Source organism: Caretta caretta, chromosome 10 (genome assembly GCF_965140235.1).
Source record: "Caretta caretta isolate rCarCar2 chromosome 10, rCarCar1.hap1, whole genome shotgun sequence".
Taxonomy (NCBI): domain Eukaryota; kingdom Metazoa; phylum Chordata; order Testudines; family Cheloniidae; genus Caretta; species Caretta caretta.
The window spans coordinates 4,830,276-4,852,511 of record NC_134215.1 but is presented as its reverse complement, the minus strand read 5'-3'; the positions used below and the strand labels follow the sequence as shown (position 1 = coordinate 4,852,511).

The following is a 22,236-nucleotide window of genomic DNA, read 5'->3' as shown; positions in this document are numbered from 1 at the left end:
TCTGCTGTGTATCTTAGGTATTTGTTGGTTTTGGTTCTAAACAGAGCATCTGATCAAACTGGAGCAACAGATCTACCTCCATCTTGTCAAAAGCAAAGTTGTGAAAGACAATGGTTGCCTTTTATACCTGTAAAGGAAAGTCTTGTTTTCTCTTGGTACCTCCCTTTTTTAAGTCATCAAATGTTTACCAAAAATAAACCATCAGTAACATGCACAACATGTCAAAGTTTAAAAAAAAAAAAATCAAAGCTTTATTTAAAGCTGTCATTACAATCTAGTAGCAGGTACACTCTGCTCATCCGGCAAGACTCTCGCATTGCTTTTCTCTCCTGTTTTGCAAGGAGGGGGCTAGTTTCAGTGAATACCTTCTCATGCATAGTTTTACATATAGTATTGCATTAAACCTGTAGGTTTTAACTGCAGCAAGCCCCATGGATTCTAGTGTTAAGTGATGCAATTCTAGGTTTAGTACACAAGTGCTAGGACTTTGAACTAAAGTGCAAAAGACCCAAGTTCAGTTTATTTAAAATGTGCAGTCTTCATTAGGCATATACAAATAAAATGCTAATTAGCTATTGCACTGTAAAATTAACCCATTAGTAATCTGCATTTTGTTTTGCTACCCCTTTACGAGAGCTATATTCTACACATCAGTAAAATAATCTCAAGAGTTGTACATCAGTGGTGGTTAGCATCAAAGTGTTACACCATGGTCAGGTCTACACACAAGTTGTACGGTGCAAACCTAGTATGGAGACAATTATATTGGTTTATTTAAAAAAAAACGCTCACTGTACATAAAAAAAATCAGGTCAACTATAATCCAGTGCTAAGAACTTATCAAGTTTAATCAAAGCTGTGTGAACAGTTTTAGAGTCAGACGTTTTAGGGGGCCCAATCTGCCTTCCTTGGTGTTCTCATTCACCTGTGTGATGTAGGTGTAAAATCACTGCCCTTTTAACGGAGTAGTGTTTATCCAGCTTTTTCACTTTGGTGTAAACAGTAACTCAAGGTAGTGGAGAATGAGGCCTGCTATTTAATAGTAAAAGCTATGGAATCCTGAAACAGAGCAACTTGCTCCCTAGAACTGCTCCCTCTAATCAAGGCATGCCGATTTTCACAGCTGTTTACAGAGCTACTCTAGATTTTCTTTCAGAGGAGACAACACTTAATTCTAAATATTGTAATAAACTGCTCCAGTGCCTTGCAAACTTTAAGTACTACACACAGTTTTCAGATTGTTAAACTAAAATTGGAAGGCTGACAAATTTTTTTTAAAAAGCAGATCTTGAATTTTTACTTCTATAAAAAAAATTAACAGTGATACAAACACAAGTCCTTCCCCTTTCCACTCTGCTAAACGTACACGTGGGAGGGGAAGAATCTTTCACGTTCTATAGTGGGAGAAAAGCAGCAGAACAGATGCTGCTTACTGACCCAAGGCCCTGATGCTGCAGACATGGATGTGCTTAATTTCATGGGTGTGAGTAATCCCCTCGTCAATTGCATAGAGTTAAATGTGCATAAATCTGCACAGGCTTTTAACTGTGGTTCCTTAATCTGCCTCTGCTGGTAAAGGGAGCATATAAGCATATTTTCAAACTAGGAGCCTAAGGGACGTGATCCATCAGGCCTTCTGCACAAGCAACTCCCAGCAAAGTCTTGCTTTCAAGGACCACAAGCCTGGGCTCCAATTTAAAGCATTTTGCGGGGTTAATCTGTTCAGAAGCCCATGCTATGTCCCTAGTAATTGTTTTTCAAATCCTGCTATCACATTTTGATTTGGGAATATTAAAAAACAGGGTGTGTTTTTTTTTAATGCTGCTTTTGACAAAGATATTCCTGATTATTAAGCAAAAAGACAATTCCCCTCCAATTACCCTGCTGCTAGTTTCAGCTTGCTGTGATTAAGCGTGGTAAATTTTTGCCTTACATACTATAATTCTATTACATGAAACCTTTCCAACCTGTCAAGGTTGCAGGGAGCCAGTGTCGGCTCCTTGAAAAGATGCACTGCTTTATATACTCAATATACATGCATCACCAGATCACACTACAAGGGGCCCATTGACTGCCCGTTTTGATTTTCTGGAGACAGTTAACAACTGAAGACAAGGGGAGTTTGGCACAGAAATCAGCACTTTCAAGTTTCTCAGTTATCGTTTGTGAGAGTCACTGTTGACAAGGCCAGCCCTGGCTTCGTGCAAAATAAAAATGTTTTTTCTAATGCTACATTGGTACACAGCATAGTTTCGTTCCATTCAGCGAGCAGCCCCTCCTCCAGTAATTACTAGAAGAATTGGAAGTTTTAGATGTCCCCAAAATATCTTGTTTTGGGGAGCAACAAAACAGCCTTTTAAAAACAGGAATTGTTCTGGGCAGAACAGTTCCACTTCGAACCCTTACATTCAGATTTCCCCGTTTTCCAGAAGCCCATAGTTTACTTCCAGGTACAAAAACGAACCTGGTTCTTACATCACCCCTTTTAAGAGGCAGGGCTCAGAAAATCAGACCATTCACAGAGGGGTGTAAGGAGAGAGAGGAATTGCTTAGGGTGGTTCAAACACGTACAGCTAGAAGTGAGGGGATCAAAAGGAGAAAAGAAACAAGGCTGAATTACATCCCCAATTCCGAGCTGCGGGGCCCATGCAATAAGGGAAGCTTCAGTGGCCGAATCATTTAAAGCCAGACAGGACAGAGCCCTACACTATGTGCTACGGGGAACAATCCTTGCCCAGCGGGGAGACAGACTGGCCCTCGCTGTGGCCTTGGTTGCATTTATATATTGGCACAAAATAAACGATCCGACAAACCCGGCTGCATTTCACTTCTTCTCCATGAAGGGGCTGAAGAGACCCCACTCGAACGCCAGCATGGCCTGAGGGGTCAGCCTCTCTTTGGGCTTCTTGAAGTTATCCTTCTCTGTGCGGAGAGCTCGCAGCACGTCCACCGGATCCGTCTTGCCCGTGAATTTCTGCACTGATTCTTCCCTGCAAGTTCAAGCGACACCCATTGAGTGCCCCGTGCGTAGCAGCAAAGGGAATCAAGACTCAAGGCCAGGTTTGGTTTTCTGGGACTCCGGTGGCCATCTGGAGTCTTGTTTTTAGAGACTCCCTTTGGCTTTACACCAGAGTAACAGAGCAGAATCTGGCTGTAGTCTGTCTCCTCCCACCACCCTCACTGGTGGGGAGCAGAAGCCAATGGGGAGGGTATCTTCTTCTGTCATATCCCTGTAGAAGGCTGGCTAGGAATGAGTTATCCTGGATGGGGAGCTAGGGGGAGATGAGACTCCTCCCCGCCCCATCACCTACCTGATGCTTCTCATACTGGTGGGAAGGCAAAATTCCCCTTCCCCTGTGAGTCACCAAGTGAAAGGTCTGTTGCTGGAAGGCAGAAAAGCAGCCGCATTCCTCGGCCTGGTGCAGGACGGGGCAATGCTATGGGGCATCTCCGTTCCCGCAGAGCCCGCTGCCCCCTCACACTCAACTGGGCCTGCCAGTGAGGCACTTGGTGCCCAGGGGGCTGCGGGAGGCGCTGAACTCTACTCACGAGACCCGCAGGAAGGGGTTGTAGTCGAACTCCTCCTGCAGAGTGGAGGGCACCGTGGGCAAGTCCTCGTCGTCTCGGAGCTGGGGAGAAACCACAGACTCGTTCAGCGTATGGAGACGGTCCCCATCACTGAGCTCATGGAGAATATCAGAGGCAGATGCTTAGAAGCTCCTAGACATGGGGACAAGCACCTTAAACACACAGACCAATTAGAGGGGAAACAAATCTAGCGTTCGCAGAACTCAACGTTCGTTCCAGCCTCCCCCTCCCGCTGGGACTCTCCGCTTCGGAAGGGGAAACACCTACTTTTGCCCAAGCGAGTTTCTTTTTCACAATCTCGTTCTCCGGTTCCACTTTCAAAGCAAACTTGAGGTTCCTCACGGTGTACTCGTGCCCACAGAACACTTTCTGCAAGGCAAACGAGACAATGCACCTTTACGGCCTGCATGTCGCCCTGGGCTTGGTACCTCCCCACCCAGGATAGCACGTCTTGAGACGGCGTCCCAGCGGCGGAGACCCCAGGAGAGCTCCGGGGGACGAGCGTTCCCGCCTGTGGAGGAGCCTGGATGTGGAACTCCCTCAGCCAGAGCCACGGGCTGCTGGTCTTCAGAGTGCACCGCAGAGCTCCGCTGCTTAGCCAAGCAGCTGCTTGACCTTGGGCGGAGATTCTGGAGGGCTCTTCTCTCTAGCGGGCTAGGGTGTCCTACCAAGGGAGGATGCATTTAATGCACGTGGTTTGCCCACTGCAATTAATCCAGGGGGAAGCAGCTGCCTGGGGAGAGCTCTGGGCCTGATTCCCCATAGTCACAGTGTCTAGGAATGATTTGGGGGGAGCTCTCTGGCCCGTGTCATGCAGGAGGTCAGACTAGATTATCACCAGGGTCCCTCTGACCTAGGAATCCGACTCATGCTGAGGGGACGGTGGGAAGTAGACGCTGGTGGAGCGTTCTGGGCCCAGTCCCCACACTCATGAAGTAGCCACGGCCATTCCGGTCAAAGAGTGGCATTTGGCCAACGTGTCAAATGGCAAGAGGCTGGTGCCAGCCAAAGAGAATCCAGGCAGCGCACGTTGCTCAAGAAGATGGAGAAGCACGTTGGCACCAACGTGCTGCGGGCATAAAGCTCTGCCCGGCCTACACCGAGACACAGAGAGGGAGATGAAGGGAAATAGGGGAGAGGGCCCGGACACCCCCTGAAATAGGCGCGACACTCACAGTGTCCTTTGGCAAAGCACCCAGGATTTCAGTCAGGTTCCTGTACATCTGCTCGGCCGTCCCTTCAAAGAACTTCCCACAGCCACCAATGAACAAGGTGTCACCTGGGCGGGGAAACACGTCACCTTACTGCGGGGAGGGCAAGGAAGTTCTGCCTGCAGGGCAGGCGGGAAGCCTGTGGCCAGGGGCTGATGCCTGGGGGAAGCCCACCCTGCTGTTGTATCTGTGCCAAGGCTGAACCGGACTTTACTCCCCGGGGTTGGCAGTCAGGCATGTTTTGCTGGTCTAGTGGGCAGGGCACTATTCCTAGCTCTGCCACAGGCTTCCTCTGTGCCCTTGGGCAAGTCACTTAAGCATATAAATACTTAAGAGGATCTGGACCTCTGGGCTTCAGTTCCCCATCCACACAATGGGAATAACAGCTCCGCCCTGCGGGTCAGGGGCCAGAGAAGGGCCTAGACAGATATCACTTTAAAGGAAAACAAAGCCCATCTTGCTCAGGCTTACCCTTAAAATGAGGCAGTTCCCATGCAGATCGCAGCTAAAGGAGGACGGAATCTGAATGATTCTGGGTGGAATTCTAGTCTAATGATCGGTCCCCCCACATAGCTCACTCAAAGAGATCTCAATCGGAGACTGTCTGAGACTTTTCAGCTCCGGCTGGCTTCTCAAGAAGGTGCTGAATACCTGAAAAGACGGCTGGAGCATCTGGGGAGTTCTCTTCCCACATGAAATAACACACGTGGCCTGACGTATGGCACGGCGTGAACAGGCACCTCACGTTAATATCCCCGAACTGCAGAGACAAAGGGGCAATCCGGGTTGGTATTATCACCACACGTAGGGACCCTAGTCAAGGACCGGGACCGCACTGCTCTAGGCGCTGCATAAACACAGAACAAAGAGATGGTCCCTGCCCCAGAGAGCTTCCAAACCAAGCAATACGGACTTCCCTTCTTCACGACAGGATGCTACAGCAGATCAGCTTACTTCCATCCCAGCCGAGATCTGCTAGCCGACATTTTTCAGAAGTCAGCTGCTTACTCTTCGGTACAACTGAAATCACCAGAAAGGCCTGGCTTTGCAACCATTTTAGAAGCAACGCCTCACCGTGGAGAAGAGAAGTATCTTCTTGTTTGGAACAAAGGTGAGTGACTTGGCACATCGTCATGCTGATGACCCCTCCCCAGGAACGTCAGAAGCTTCCTAAAAGCATGGCAGGTCACCAGTGGCCCTAACCATGGCCCCACTCCCATGCTACCCCTTACCCCCCCAAGGCCCTGCCCACATGCCACCCCTCAGGCCCCACCCCCCACTCACTCCTCTCCATCCCTGCCTTGTCACTTGCCCTTACTACCGATACAAAGTGGGGGGCCATGGCCCCGGCCCCCCTATGTTCTGGCAGCCCTGCCCCTCCCTTACCTCAATAACTAGATGACTCAAGATGAAAATGGGGCAACCAAAAGATAAAATTCTCAAAGACAGACATGCAAGAATATTTTCCATGTTCCCCACCTGCTAATGCCAAAGACGATGCAGGACAACAAGTGACAATTATGCTTAGTATTTATAAGGCATTTTTCCCTCTTCCTGGCATTTCACCAACAGGACAAATAGCAAATTAAGATTCACAACAGGCAGATGTTATCCCTGTGTTACGCGTGGGGAAATTTAGATTGGGGATTGGCAGTTTCTGGCTCACAGGCCTGTGCTCACATCCACCCCAGAGTATATAAAGCCGGCTATGAAGTTCGTCCACAGGATCTATTTGAACAAAGACGGGCTGCAAAATTTCTGGCACTGTGTTGACTGGCAGTGTTCAGATCTAGGATTTGGTTCAATGCGTTCTAAAGAAAAGGGTCATTTGTAAAATTCAGATGCACATTTGGATTTCAAAGAGTCCCCGAGCAGAGGCGATCTATCACATGTGGATTTATAACCTTGGGAAAATGCTACCATCTACTGGCTATTTGTTCCATATGAGAATCTGCCACAGAGAAACCTGGCAGCAGTAAACCAGGGAAGGTTATTGACGCTGGATCCTAGCACCGACCCCCGCGCGGCGATCCCATAGATTCCCACACACGCTAGAGCAGAGACAGACCGAAATGAATTAGTAGTTGGAGCAACTGACAGGCAGCAGCTTTCTCACGCTTCCCCCCTCTCCCCTGGTCACAGCAGTGGGTTACACAGCAGGAAAAACCAAAGACAGTAAGAGTGTGTGTAGTGGGAGCATGGACCGAATCCTTCCCTCGGTTACGCCCCTACAATCTCATGCACATTCATCCCCGGGCAAGCAAAGGACTCTCTCGCTCTGGTCCCCGTTCTCACATTGACTCCCTGTGGGTCTTTGGGCACATCACTTCCCAGCTCTGTTCTTCGCCATCACCCTCAGTAAAACAGGGATCCTGACACCGACCTCCCTGCCAGGGCTCAGGAGGTGTCATTCAATCGTGTGTAAAGAGCTTTGAGATCCTGAGGGGGGCGCTAAGTGAGACAAGAGGAACAACAATGTTAATAATAAACCTCCAGTCTCGTACCTTTAACTCCTCGTTGTGAGTCACCTTGTGTGTCAAGGCTCCAATCCGCTCATCTGCTCCATACACCTGCAGCTCTGGATACACCTTGGCCAGTTCTTCATTTCCTCGGGCGTGGTCCCTTCACAGACAGGGAGTGAGATTAGCGTCTCCAAGATACACTTGGCATTTACTGATACCCCAGAGGAAGGGGGAGGGCTAAAACGAGTCTCAGGCTCCTGCATCAATGTAACCCTAGCGTTACAGTACTGCGGGGACAGCCCTGGTGTGTGCTGTGACATGAAAAATACCGCAACTCAAGATTTCAGCGCATGAAAAAGGGCCACCTGACATTCTGGAACAGGACACAGTTTATCCATATGTGAGCACAGCAGCCCAATAGACCTGTTCTGCATTCAGGACCCAATCCTGGGGAGCACGGAGAGCACTCTGCTTCCACCTCACAGGATCGGGTCTCTTGATATCTCTCAGATCACAGAGTGTTGCTGTCATGTCATGAGCAGGGATTTCTGCATAGATCTCCCCCCAAGCCTCATGCACTCTGATGAGAGCATACTATGAACATAAGAACGGCCATACTGGCTCAGACCAAAGGTCCATCTATCTAGCCCAGTGTCTCGTCTCCCGACATTGGCCAATGCCTGGTGCTTCAGAGGGAATGAACAGAACAGGGCAATTATCAAATGATCCATCCCATTGTCCAGTCCTAGCTTTTGGCAGTTAAGAGGTTTAGGGCACCCGGAGCATGGGGTTGTGTCCCTGGCCATCTTGGCTAATAGCCATTGACAGACCTATCCCTCACAATACAGGTTGACTGTGTGTTGTGTAAAGAAGTACTTCACCGAGTGTGTTTTAAACCTGTTGCCTGTTAACTTCATCGGGTGACCTCTAGTCCTTGTGTTACGCAAAGGGGTAAATAACACGTCCTTAGTCACTTTCTCCCATCATTCGCGATTTTATAGACCTCTAGCATATCCCCCCCTTAGGCATCTCTTTTCTAAGATGAACAGTTCCAGGCTTTTTAATCTCTCCTCCTATGGAAGCTGTTCCATCCCCCTAATCGTATTTCTTGCCCTTCTCTGCACCTTTTCCATTTCTAACATACAGTACTGTACCCCTTTCCTCTCCAGAGCACTTACCAATGGTGATGGGTGGTAAGAATTGCTTTAAGTGCAACGCCTTCTTTTCTGACAATTTCTAGTAACTAAAATGGGGGGGAAAAAGAGTCATGTCAAAGAGCATAGATTTTAATAAGATCCTGTGTTGGAAAGTTAATCATTAAAGACCCTAAAGACAATCTTGAAAGCCTTGCTGCTTCCTGAAACACGACTCTGCAAAACTAGCATCCTGCAGGGTCTCCCAGTGACTTCAGATTATGTGTGAACAGATCACATTTGAGGAGGCAAAAAGAAAAGGAGTACTTGTGGCACCTTAGAGACTAACCAATTTATTTGAGCATGAGCTTTTGTGAGCTACAGCTCACTTCATCAGATGTATACCGTGGAAACTGCAGCAGACTTTATATACACACAGAGAATATGAAACAATACCTCCTCCCACCCCACTGTCCTGCTGGTAATAGCTTATCTAAAGTGATCAACAGGTGGGCCATTTCCAGCACAAATCCAGGTTTTCTCACCCTCCACCCCCCCACACAAATTCACTCTCCTGCTGGTGCTAGCCCATCCAAAGTGACAACTCTTTACATAATCAAGTCGGGCTATTTCCTGCATAGATCCAGGTTTTCTCACATCCCCCCCACCCCCATACACACACAAACTCACTCTCCTGCTGTTTAGATGAGCTATTACCAGCAGGAGAGTGAGTTTGTGTGTGTATGGGTGTGGGGGGGATGTGAGAAAACCTGGATCTATGCAGGAAATAGCCCGACTTGATTATGTAAAGAGTTGTCACTTTGGATGGGCTAGCACCAGCAGGAGAGTGAATTTGTGTGGGGGGGGTGGAGGGTGAGAAAACCTGGATTTGTGCTGGAAATGGCCCACCTGTTGATCACTTTAGATAAGCTATTACCAGCAGGACAGTGGGGTGGGAGGAGGTATTGTTTCATATTCTCTGTGTGTATATAAAGTCTGCTGCAGTTTCCACGGTATACATCTGATGAAGTGAGCTGTAGCTCACGAAAGCTCATGCTCAAATAAATTGGTTAGTCTCTAAGGTGCCACAAGTCCTCCTTTTCTTTTTGCGAATACAGACTAACACGGCTGTTCCTCTGAAATTTGAGGAGGCAGCGATTCTAACTACCAGCCCTGCAAATTCACCCTGCGATCAGCATAATACTTGGCGCTGGAAAGGCAGCGTAAAAAACAGCTGGCACACAAAAAGCCACAGGTACAAGAAACAAGGCGCAGCCTCTTGGGATGGTTTTTCATGCAACATAGTATTAAATGTTGTCAAGTGCGATTTCATTTATAAATCAGAACCCAGCATCAGTGAGAGAGTTAAGGGATGGATATTTTTGTTAGAAGAAAGAGGTAACCAGAACAGTGGGTCTCTGCCTGGCAGTTTGAACGTGAGCAAATAATACTGCACACAGCTCCTGACCGCCCCTCTCCTGGGAATCAAAAGAAGTGCTTAGTACATCATGTATCTTCCTAACACTGTGAGCTTCCATAAACTCTTTCAAGATGTCTTATCGCAAATGTCACAAACTCAGCCCATTTCTGGTAGGATCTTTAAGCATGATGCCTTCGGGAGCTCCCTAGAACACTGGGGGAATCCACTCTGTGATCACAGACAGATCAGATCAGGGTAACTCACACTACACCACTGGAAATCCAACTGCAAATACGCCCCTAATTCGAATCCCCCTCCCAAATATTCGCAGCATTGATATTGACAGGGATTCCTACCAATCGGGAGATTGTGATATTGGCTTCCACTTGTGCAACAGCGCTTTTTGGCCCAATTTGCATAAGCGTGTGCACAAAACTGTATGCATGTCATTTGCACATGCAATCACCACAACTGCACATGCAGTCACAGCACCTCCAGGTACAAATTATGTGCATGCCTTTCACATCTTTTCACATCAATATGAAAGTCTGGCCTTGGGTATTTGCGTCATTTTGGTCTGATTAAGAGTCAAACTGTGATCAGAAATGATACTGGGCACAAGAAGGGTGCAAAGGGCAACCCACCTGCAGGAGAGAAAGGGCTGCCCAGAGGCAGCCATGCTATCAGCATGACCACTCCCAAGGGGACGAGAAGGTGAAGCATAGCCCCACTGTCTCCCACCCCAGCCGGCCAGCCCTGGAGAGGAATGCACCCTGCACCCCTTTTAGGGATATAGCAGCAGCCATACTCCCCCATGCTCCTGGAGGCATCATGCTTCCAGAGCCTATCGGAAATGGAGACAGATCCTCTCTCCCCGACGGGCCCCCTGCCCAGCCAGTGACTGTATTTGATGGCCAGGTTGGCAGTGGATGAATTCTGTCAGATACAAGCTGTGTTGCTATGAGAGATGCTTTTTCCATGCTGCTAAGCCCAGTAGCTCCAACCTGCTGCACCATGATTGGCTCAGCTGCCAGTCTCAAGGCCAGCTAAAGCAGGGAGAGTTGAGCGCAAGACTAAACACCTAGCCTCATAACAAAAAACCCCAAAATTCTTCACTGGTTATAGAAACAGAGCCAGGCTGCCATTCTGGTGAAAAGGAACACTACCAACCCCCTGTGCTGCATGAAGCCTCCTGGTGGAAGGCAGTCTCTGGAAGCCAGGGCCCCAGGAAGTTTGATGCTGTTAGCAAGAAAAGACTTCAGAGTTGGCTAGTGGAATGCAATCGCACAGATCATGAGGGAGATGGACAACTATAGACTTGAAATCCTGGGCATCGGTGAGAGGGGAGTGTTAGGTGTGGATAAGAAGTACTTCGAGCAAGAGGACACCACCACACAGGGAGCAGCGCCCCATACAACAGATTCTGTGGGGGAAAAAATCATTCATCAACTGCAATCAATGAACCAATGCAACGTAGATGCCGAACTCCAAACCAGAGGCCTAAAGATGTCAATCAGTGCTCTGCTCCAACAGAGGAGCACAGCGATGACGACAAGGAGGACTTCTATAATTGCCTCTGAAGTGTGATTGACAGACTACCTAAACGCGACTTACTCCTTGTCTTGGGCAACTTTAATGCTGGAGTAGAATGTGATAACCAAGGAATGGAAAGAGCAACAGGGAAGCATGAGCTGGGAACCATCACCCAAAATGGCAAGAGACTCATTGAATTGTGTTTGGTCACCAACCTAGTTCTTGCAAGTAGCCTGGTCCCTCACAAAGACACGTGGAATTTGTCAGATGGCAAAACAAAAAATCAGATCGACCACAACTGCATTCGCCGAAGATGCAGGTAATCTGTCCAAGATCTAAGGGAATACTGAGCAGCAGATGTTCACAGCAACCACAATCTTTGCATTGCTAAACCGAAATTAAAACAAGAGGAAGATCAACTTTAAACAGAAAGTGGTAAAGAAAATGGACAGTACAAAACTGAAACCAGAGAGTCCTGTGAGAAATTCCAGCGTGAACTAAGGAACAGATTGCAGGCACTGACAGAGGCAGAGAAAGGTGACAGAGAATGGGCCTGAAGAAAAAGGGCAGCACTCAGAGACAATGTGAATCAAGCTGTACCAGTCACAGTCGAATATCAACACAGACAGAGCAAGAACTGGATAGGCCAAGAGACGTGGCGTCTCAGCAAGGAAAGAAAAATTACCAAAGGAAAACTCCTGAATTCTAAGACCAACAAACTATTGGAAAATGTACAGGAGGAGTACAAGAAAGCAGACAAAGCAGTGAAAAGCAGCTCAATGAAAGATAAACGGAGATATGTTGAAGACTGAGCAGCAGAAGCTGCTGCTAGCATAGGAAACCACAGAGCCACTTACCAAGTGACTAAAACCCTGTGTGGAAACTTCAAAACAGGACATGGGCCAATAAAAAGCAAAGAGAGAAGAAAGAAAGCTCACAACTGAGGTAGAACTGAAAAGCAGATAGGCAAAGCATTTCAAAGATATCCTCAATAGACCCAGCTCCACTTCAGCATCTGATGTTGGTGAAATACATGGACCTGATCAACTTGACTAACATCGGTCACTAGAGAAATATCAGAAGTGAAGGCTGCAATCAAAAAGCTGAAAAGTAACAAAGCAGCAAGAGATGATCCAATTCCAGCAGAAATGCTAAACGTGGTTGATACCATAATCTTAACGAAACGGACAGAGCTGTTCAACCAAGTTCGGGGAAAAAAGACCCCTCCTGACCAGTGGAAACATGGAATCATTGTCAGAATACCCAAAAAGGGTTGATCTTACTGATTGTAGCAACTGGAGAGGAGTAGGGAAAGCCTTCTGACGTGATACTACACAGGATGAAAGGCAGTTGATACAAAGATTAGGGAAGGCCAGGCTGGATTCAAGCCCAAGAGATCCTGTGTGGATCAGATGTTCACACTAAGGTCCATCATAGAAGAATGTGTAGAATGGCAATCTCCCCTCTTGGTCAATTACATTGATTTTTCAAAAGCCTGCACAAGACCCTGGAATATTCCTCAGTCCTACGGCATCCCAGCTGAAGTTATCAAGATCATCAAGGAAGTTCTGTGTAAGGGTGAACACCCAGAAAACAGAGCGCTTTAATATGGACACTGGTGTGAAACAGGGCTGCATTTTATCTCCACTGTTCTTTAGCACTGCCATAGACTGGATAACGAAGAAGTGTATTAGCAACACAAACATCAGTATAGATGGGTAGATGGCAAATGCCTAGAAGACCCAGGCTTTACTGATGATATTGCTCTACTAAGTGACACCCTGGAAAAGTTACAAACAAAGACAGACAACCCAGCAACAACAGCATGCCAAGTAGGGCTCAAAATTAGTTATGCTAAAACAAACATCCTTGAAACCAAGACGTCAAGCAGTAACATCACATTAGAAGGCAAAAATATCAAGAAAGAACAACAGTTCACCTACCTGGGCAGCACCATTTTAGCCAACGGAGACCCCAAGAAAGAAGTGACACCAAGGGATAGGAAAGGCATCCACAGCATTTACAAAACTCATCAACGTATGGAATCAAGGCTACACAGCACCAGAACAAAACTGAGAATTTTCAATTCAGACGCAATCTCGGTGCTAAGATATGGCTGCAAGAACCGGAGATCGACTAAAAAGTCAGACAGAAAATGAGACACCATTGAAAATAAGTGCCTATGAAAGATTCTGGGCACTGGCTGGAGAGAGCATCACCAATGAAGAGATCTGAGAATTCACCAACCCACAGCTCGTTTCTGCCATACATAGGGCATGTACTTCAGATGCACACGGCTACCTGCATGTAGCAGTCCAGTGGAAACGAACTCGTGGGAGGAAACAAGGACGCCCAAGAGAAATCTTAAGAACCCCCATTACCAGGGAGGGCACAACTGTCTATCTCAACACCATAGAGCAAATGGAAGCAGTAGCAAATGACAGAGAGGAATGGAGAAGACTGGTTTCCACCCTGTGTGCTCACACGGGATGTAATAATGTCCTAATAAAGCCCAGGGCTTTAGAGGCGTTTTTTTTAAATCGACATAAAATACAGTTTTAGTACCATATTCTTAAGGCTGCTCCAGATCAGGCCTTAAGCTATTAATTAATTGTTTGAATCAGCAAAGCAACAGTCACTAACAGTCAGATTTCCCTTGGTACTTACAGTATTTATCCCTTTAGTGTAAGGAACGCAGCACACAATGTAGAGATATATCAGAGACTCAGACTCTCCAATGAACTCGGCCTGGGTGGAACTCTGTACTCCTGGGGTTCTGCACTGGAACAAGGATCAGCCCATCTGGAGCTCAATGTAGGATGGAGGCTTCTGTTATCAGAGGGTACATCTGCACGGCTATAAAAGACCCGTGGCACAGCTGCCCTGACTCAGCTGACTTGGGCTACAAGGCTCTGGCTGCGGGGCTAAAAAGGGCAATGTAGATGTCCAGACGTGGCTTGGAGCCCAGGCTCGGAGACCCCACAAAGGGGGAGGGTCCCAGAGCCCGGGCTCCAGCCTGAGCCCAAACACCTACATTGCAATTTTAGTTCCACAGGCCAGTTGACCCAGGCTCTGACACTTGGTGCCATAGGTTTTTTATTGCCATGTCGATGTACCCTAAGACAACAGGCAAGTGCTTAAGAATGGATCCCCATCATTTCCATCTCACCATTAATGCTGCTTGTTTGTTTTTGTGCCTCAAAAGCTCAAAAATCACAAGTCAGGCCTCTAAAATCAGGAGGTTATTTTTAAAAACTCTGATCATGTTTAAGCCAATTAAATAATTTTAATAAAATAATTAACAAACAAATAATAATTTAAAAACTAATTTGGGTTTTGTCTCTTTGCCTTCTGGTTTGTGAGACTTGAGGATCAGATTTTCAGGCTCTTCCCCAAACCAGGAAGAGGACTAGAAACTTTCATTTAAAAAACAATTAAGCTGAGATTCTCACAGAACGATAGGACTTTAGCAGCATCACTCCAAAAACCTAGTAATGCCAGGCCCATGATAAAAATCACCAGAGTTGGCAACACTGCATTTTGGATAATGAAACAACCCAGGCCAGTTTCACCTTTGTTTCTAGTCAGTTTAATTTTCCATCCTCTCCACTAGCACAAGACAGTTCTTGTGTTTGGGTGTCCAGCACTGCAGGGCAAAGTGTGAATCAAGAAAAACAAAACAAAAACATTTTTACTTCAATTTTTAAAAAAACGTTTAAGGCTCTTCTGTTTGTTTTAGGCTGTATAACATCTTTTTTGACCTTTCCCCCTAAAACAATATACATTTTGGGCCTAAGCCATAGTCAAGTGTCATTTTACAACACACAGTTGCAATCCCAGGGTCCATCCTACAGACCCACACTGAGTAACTTTTAAATCCTGCAAACAAACAGAGAAGCATTTACAAGATTGGGCCTCATTTGTACAGCACCTGGCACAACAGGACCCATTGGGACTGGGAACTTCAGGCACCATCACAATACACAGGTTTAATAAATACAATGGCTTCTTGTTTTTCCTGATTGTAACTTTTCACTGAGCTCAGACCTGCTGCAGGCATCCACCCTGGACTAACTAACCCCATAGCCCTTATCTGATAGGTCCCTATGTGCTCTTAGTGGAAGCCAAGCTAACCCAATGCTCTAGATTCCTTCCTTTGGTGTCTACAAACAAGCCAGCCTGCTCTGAACAAACGTCCTGAACCAGGACCAGATGTCCCTCAACTTCAAGGCTTTAAGTAGCAAAATTCCTAGTTACCCTCTTGGGAACAGCCACATCCACTACAACAGCTTCCTTGGTATTTTCCTCAATGACCAAGTACATGTAGTTATCTTCCAAGACTGAAATAACTTTGACCTTCATAGTCCCAGGGCTGTGAAGCTCCAGGTGAGCTGTAAGGGCAATTCCATTATTATAGAACTATCCCACACAAATCACAAAAATTACAAGAAATAATCTTCCCAGAACACACTGTGGGGGAATTAAAGAGACACACGGAAGCCCCCAGCCCACGCGCAAAGCATCCTCCAGCCCCGGGTGAGCCCCCCGCACCCAGGTGCCCATCACCCCCCACCAATGTGGAAAAAGCCCACACGCGGTGTGAAAAGCCCCGCACGCCGATCACCTCCTCCACCCCGGTGCAAATTAATCAGCTGTCTGCTCGTGTCACCCCCCCCCCCCATGCCCTCGTGCACCCCCTTTCACACGCGTGTGCAGCAACCCCCGTGCACACCCAGCCCGGCTCGCGGGTGATCGCGGCAGCCCCGGGGTTCGGTACCTGCTCGGGGCGGGCAGCTCCCTTCTGCGGGGACCGGGAGGCCCCGGCCGGCGGATCGGAGCGTAGCCCTGTCACTGTGCGCCAGGGCCCGCCCCCAGGGCTCGGAGGCGGCCGCCTCCATCCCCGGCCCCCGCCTCCCGGCTCTCCCCAGCAGCTGCGCTCAGCCCCGGGCGGCCGCCGCCCGTTCTCCTGCGCTGCCCCGGGACAATCTGCGCGACCCCAGCAGCGGCTGCCCGCTTCTGGGGCTGCGGGCGCTGGGTGTGCGACATTGCAGGGGTCGTGCAAGGCCAGCTGCTGCGGGGGGAGAGGGGGCGCAATCCCCCCCGCTTAACCCTCCTCTTCCTCTCTCGACCCCCCCCCTCCCCGTCCCCTGCCCAGCAGCCCAAAACACCTGGCCCAGGAGGAGCCCCCCCCCATTCCTCTCCTTACCTTCCCCCTCCCTGGTGGCAAGTCTTGCCCTCGGGTGACAGGTGTGTCCCACCAGCACCCAGGGGAGCCCACCAGCACCCAGGGGAGCCACTGTAGTTTCAGTAGCCGGCAGGCGAGGGCCCGCTGGCAAGCCTGTATCCGGGTGCCTGCTTAAAAGCCATGGCCTGGGGGGGGGCCTACATGGCACGGCAGCCTATGCTGTCCTGGGAAGGTCAAGGGGAAAAGCTCTTTGACCTCAGCCCGGGCAGACGGGTGGCCTATTCTTCCAGGCCTCACCTGTCAGGACAGCTGTGTCATCTCACCTCATCATTCCCTCGGGGCAGTACCCATCCGTAAAAGGCAGAAATGTTAAATCCTCCACCATGTACCTGAGCCCCTTAGCCCAATCCCTTCCCGCTACACTGGGAGGGCCTAGCAGTGGGCAGCAAAGAAATTGTGTGGGAGGAGGAGAGGGAAGGTCTTAAATTATTTCCAGTCCACTGTGGGCCGGTGGGAGAAGAAGAAACCTCAGCCTTCTCCCTTTGACATTCTGGATCTTTTACAAACTTATTCCCCCTCCTGCCCCCGCCCGCCACTTATCAACATAACCAGCGTGAAGCAGCAACGGGGGTCCTGGCACCTTGCCGAAGCACATGCAAAGGTTTTCTATTTCTTTGCACCTGGAAAGGGCTTTCAATTCCAGGCTCGCAATGTGTTATACAGCCCCATTTTACAGTTGGGAAAACTGAGGCAGGAGCTGAGTGCACAGGCTGTCTTTTTACTTCACGTTTGTACAGCAGGGCCAAGCCAAGAACTCAGATCTCCTGAGGCCAGGGCGGTATTAAGGTATAAGATAACGAAGCTACCGTTCAGGGCCTTGTAATATGAGGGGCCTCTAAAAAAGAAAAAACTGACTCCATGTCAAATTTTATCAAAATCAGCTGATAAGTAAAGGGGATATGGAGAAAAAAAAGATTCACTCTAAATACAGACATTTTCATTCAAATATTACAAAAATATACACATCTGGTTATACACATACCCTTACCCTTCACTAATTGTTCATTATTGACAGGGGAGAGGCTAGGTCTGAGAAAAAAAAAATGATAAAAGCACTTGTAAAATTAGTATTTCTATGAGTAAGTCTGCTATCAGTCTCCTAAGGTAGCGTTTTGTTGGCCAGTTGCTACTGGTAAAATTCTGACCATGCCTTCATAATTTATTTAAACAAATAATCGCACTGCCGATAAAATCGGGAAAATGATGAGTTCGGAGACAGTAGTATCGTGAAGCCATCCTGCCAACCTCATACTCCTGTTCTTTCTTCTTTTGATCCGTACATACGTACACTTGTGTATTTTAGTGCATACGCGGCTTTCTGCTTCATGCACTATCCATGCTTCACGTGATTGAGTTTGCGGGTGATCGTCTTATGGTCTTGGATCGAGTGGATCTTGAGGAGGATAAATTTGTGTTCGCTTCCCTCTGTCAGTTTCGGGAACTTTCACAGTAAATATCAGAGAATGCTGACCAAAGGATACAAAGAGGGTTTTGAGAGACATGAAGGGAGATATACATATATATAAAAATATTCTGAGTACTTGATGAGCAAGTTATTTCAGACTATGTGCATATAGAAAAGGAGGACTTGTGACACCTTAGAGACTCACAAATTTATTTGAGCATAAGCTTTTGTGAGCTACAGCCCACTTCATCGCATGCATTCAGTGGAAAATACAGTGGGAAGATTTATATGATTTATAGACTATTAAGGCCTATAATATTCATTATATTTGCCTGAATATAGGCTAGTTTTTCTCACTTTCTCAATGCCTGCCTGGAGATTACCAGTCTTTTCTCTGGTAAATTCTCTCTCTCTCTTTCGCGCATATAGCTTGTTGTTCCTCTGTGTGTCCGAGGTGTTTACTCGAGATTGATTAGTGGTCCTGGGGGAGACAGAGGATAGAGAAGTGAACACGAAGAGAGATGTCTGCCTAGATTTTCTGCTCGGGGGGGTTTGGCGCATGCAAGATACTATTTTATTATAGGTAGTATGCTCTGTACAAATTCTTATATAAACTTATAACTCACACATCATATGCACAATACATTGTATTTTTATAGTATGGCAAAAGAAAAATCCCAACAATTCATTGTTTCATAGCAAAAATTAAATCTGAATGAACATTTGTAAATATATTTTACATATAGTCTGGATAATCTTTGTATTTCCCTAACAAAAGTAATCAAACGCTTTTCATATGAAAAGAATAATTTTCCTTATTCATGGTGTAAACAAAATTATATATCCTCTCTTGTTTTCCTGTGAGAACATAGACAAAATAGCACTAACTTTCACAAAAATAGCCTGGTAAAACAACACAGGCTTTTGGCATATAATTTTTTGTTGTATAGATATATAAATCTCAATATTTATAATATAAAATTCATTTTTTTACTGCTTTCAATAAATATTTTCTGCTACCTATTTTAGTACCAATATTAGGTAATTCAGCACAACCTTCTATAAAAACAAAACAAATCTATTTATTGAAAAAACACAATGCACATGCAATTTTCTGATGGTTTGCTTATTACCTGGGTGTAATTCATATCAATATAACTAACAGTTGAGCTTTAAGCTTGTGGGTTATCCGCATCCTATATCCTCTACGAGTCTCATTGCGTATTCAGGCCAGGAATACCACAATTTAGATGCCCCAACAGAGAAGAAAAAAATTTCTGAGAAGTCTTCTAATAAATTGTATTATTTAAGTCTACCCTACTTACATATGCAATTAGTTCAAAGAATTAGTCTAAAATGTATTTCTGTCATGATGTCATCGTTAGAGAGGTTTCAGAGTAGCAGCCGTGTTAGTCTGTATCCGCAAAAAGAAAAGGAGGACTTATGGCACCTTAGAGACTAACCAATTTATTTGAGCATAAGCTTTCGTTATGCTCAGATAAATTTGTTAGCCTCTAGGGTGCCACAAGTACTCCTTATCCACAGACATCAAGGTCAGAAGGGACCATTATGATCATCTAGTCCAACCTCCTGCACAACGCAGGCCACAGAATCTCACCCACCCACTCCTGCGAAAAACCTCTCACCTATGTCTGAGCTATTGAAGTCCTCAAATCGTGGTTTAAAGACTTCAAGGTGCAGAGAATCCTCCAGCAAGTGACCCATGCTACAGAGGAAGGCGAAAAACCTCCGGGGCCTCTTCCAATCCTCCCTGGAGGAAAATTCCTTCCCGACCCCAAATATGGCAATCAGCTAAACCCTGAGCATGTGGGCAAGGTGCACCAGCCAGATACCCAGGAAAGAATTTTCTATAGTAACTCAGATCCCACCCCATCTAACATCCCATCATAGGCCTAATTATCAAAATCATGTTATACCATCATACCATCTCCTCTATAAACTTATCAAGTCTAATCTTAAAGCCAGATATGTCTTTTGCCCCCACTGCTTCCCATGGAAGGCTATTCCAAAACTTCACTCCTCTGATGGTTAGAAACCTTTGTCTAATTTCAAGTCTAAACTTCCCGATGACCAGCTTATATCCATTAGTTCTTGTGTCCACATTGGTACTGAGCTTAAATAATTCCTCTCCCTCTCTGGTATTTATCCCTCTGATATATTTATAGAGAGCAATCGTATCTCCCTTCAACCTTCTTTTAGTTAGGCTAAACAAGCCAAGCTCCTTGAGTCTCCTTTCATAAGACAGGTTTTCCATTCCTCGGATCATCCTAGCAGCCCTTCTCTGTACCTGTTCCAGTTTGAATTCATCCTTCTTAAACATGGGAGACCAGAACTGCACACAGTATTCCAGGTGCGGCCTCACCAGTGCCTTGTATAACGGTACTAAAACCTCCTTATCTCTACTGGAAATACCTCACCTGACCTCCCAGGACCACATTAGCTTTCTTCACAGCCATATCACATTGGCAGCTCATAGTCATCCTATGATCAACCAATACTCCAAGGTCCTTCTCCTCCTCCGTTACTTCTAATCAATGCGTCCCCAGCTTATAACTAAAATTCTTGTTATTAATCCCTAAATGCATGACCTTACACTTCTCATATTAAATTTCATCCTATTACTATTACTCCAGTTTACAAGGTCATCCAAATCTTCCAAATCTTATCGTTAGTGTGTTGCTGAAAATGAAGATTATTCTATTTTTACAACTTTGCCTTTATATTTATGCAAATATAAAGCTTTTGTGTTTATATATTCAACATCCTTTCTGTGAAAATAATAAAAAAAAATTTTAATGGTATGGGGCCGCTTACACTTGACATCATTTATGGCCTCAGAATGTCATAATCCGGCCCTGCCTGAGGCCCAGTAAAGCAGCTGTCATGTAACAATCATTGTACTTTAAAGAGGTTGTTTCTTTTCATTAGATTTTTAAAAATTGCTTCCTTTGCTACTATAAACAAACTGAGGGCTGATTATGAATTTTAAGTTCATACTCACATCTCTGGGTCTTTCTGTTTATTATAGCAGGGAACTGAATTCTTCTTGGACTTTTTGATGTCCTGATTGTGTATTAACCTCACGTCTGGGAAATAGCAAATAAAGGATAATTCATACTGTGTGAGGGAGGGGGTAGATGCCAGCACTCCCAAATTCTAATCTCACTTGTGCCAATGATTTACTGTGTGATTGTAGACAGGTGACCAACTGTTCTGGACCCCATGCAGTCCTTATAAGCGGGTGGAGTCTCCTTTGGGTGCAGTGGAGATCTGACGCTTCTCCCAGGGCTGAATTTAAACCTCTGTGCCTCCATTTCCCCCCGAGGACACTGCAGACAACAGCAAACTGCTCCCTGCAAGGATGTTATGAAGTTTAATTTGTAAGTGGCGAGCCAGGGCAGACCCGTGGAAAGAACGTTTGACTAAGTGCATCTGCTGCATTGCCAACCCCAAGGGTTCAAAAATCATGAGATAACCCCCCTCCCCTCCAATCATGCAGTCTTTTGTTTATTGAATCCCCCTCATGTCTGTTTAGTGTTGCAATTTTTCCAACAGTATTGAATAAGGTGGTCTGGATCTTGCTTGCTAGCTGATGGGGCAGAACTTCCAGCTTCTCTCCAGCCCCCAAACTTGTAATCAATTGTGTGCTCTTCCCCCCCAGCAGAGAAATTAATTATGCCCTCTCCACCCCCAAATTGGTTCCCTCCCCACCACAACAGTCCTCCATGTTAAAGAGAGACAGACTCTTCCTCTAACAGAAATGCCAAACCAAAGGCTCAAAGGGCATAGTGTGTTTCAGGTCTGTCTTTTGATTTCCATTTTAAAGGAACATTTTTAAATACAATCCAGACCTACTTTTGAAAGTGTTACCCAGGCCCCACTGACTTTCCATGAAACTTAAGTACTTTTGAACATTTTACTCCTTAACCATTAGTAACAAGTAAAATACATTTACATTCTTTCCCTTTAGATTACTGCCCTGATTTATGCTCTGTTTACATGTCTTTCCACTTTGCAGTAATAACGTTCAAACTGTTTTTCTTTTCTAATTGAAACTGTACAGGTTTTAGAGACAGTTGGGAAATCTGTGTTTCAGAAACTGCAGTATTTGGACATTTATATTTCACTTTTTAGAGTGTGTAAAAAACCCACCCACCCCTAAATTTAAGTCATGTCCCTTTAAAATACTTTCATCATGTGACTGCACTGGCTGGCAAG

At 46.2% G+C, this 22,236-nt stretch overlaps 1 protein-coding gene across 2 annotated transcripts; it reads right to left on the bottom strand.

The window, feature by feature from the left end:
• Positions 1–221: 221 nt before the first annotated feature.
• On the bottom strand, positions 222–16,244 carry LOC125644240 (hydroxyacylglutathione hydrolase-like protein). 2 transcript variants are annotated; one of them, XM_048867877.2, is made up of 9 exons: positions 16,125–16,244; positions 15,605–15,738; positions 8,440–8,504; positions 7,304–7,421; positions 5,451–5,559; positions 4,764–4,867; positions 3,856–3,957; positions 3,550–3,629; positions 222–2,990 (listed from the first exon to the last, which is right to left on the bottom strand). In XM_048867877.2, the coding sequence occupies exons 2-9, from the start codon at positions 15,707–15,709 to the stop codon at positions 2,825–2,827; spliced, it is 849 nt and encodes a 282-aa protein (XP_048723834.2). In that variant the 5' UTR covers positions 15,710–15,738; positions 16,125–16,244; the 3' UTR covers positions 222–2,824. The 2 variants fall into 2 exon arrangements, with proteins under 2 accessions (XP_048723834.2, XP_074973666.1); XM_075117565.1 differs by lacking the exon at positions 8,440–8,504 and having other exon boundaries at positions 16,125–16,225.
• Positions 16,245–22,236: the final 5,992 nt, after the last annotated feature.

Excerpts from the sequence above, each read along its gene's own strand:
- LOC125644240 (XM_048867877.2), bottom strand. The coding sequence starts at position 15,709 with ATGAAGGTCAAAGTTATTTCAGTCTTGGAAGATAACTACATGTACTTG. Across the intron at positions 5,560-7,303 it reads CTCACAACGAGGAGTTAAAG|TTCGGGGATATTAACGTGAG; the intron begins GTACGAGACTGG and ends TTGTCTCTGCAG. Across the intron at positions 4,868-5,450 it reads TGCTCCAGCCGTCTTTTCAG|GTGACACCTTGTTCATTGGT; the intron begins GTATTCAGCACC and ends TTCCCCGCCCAG.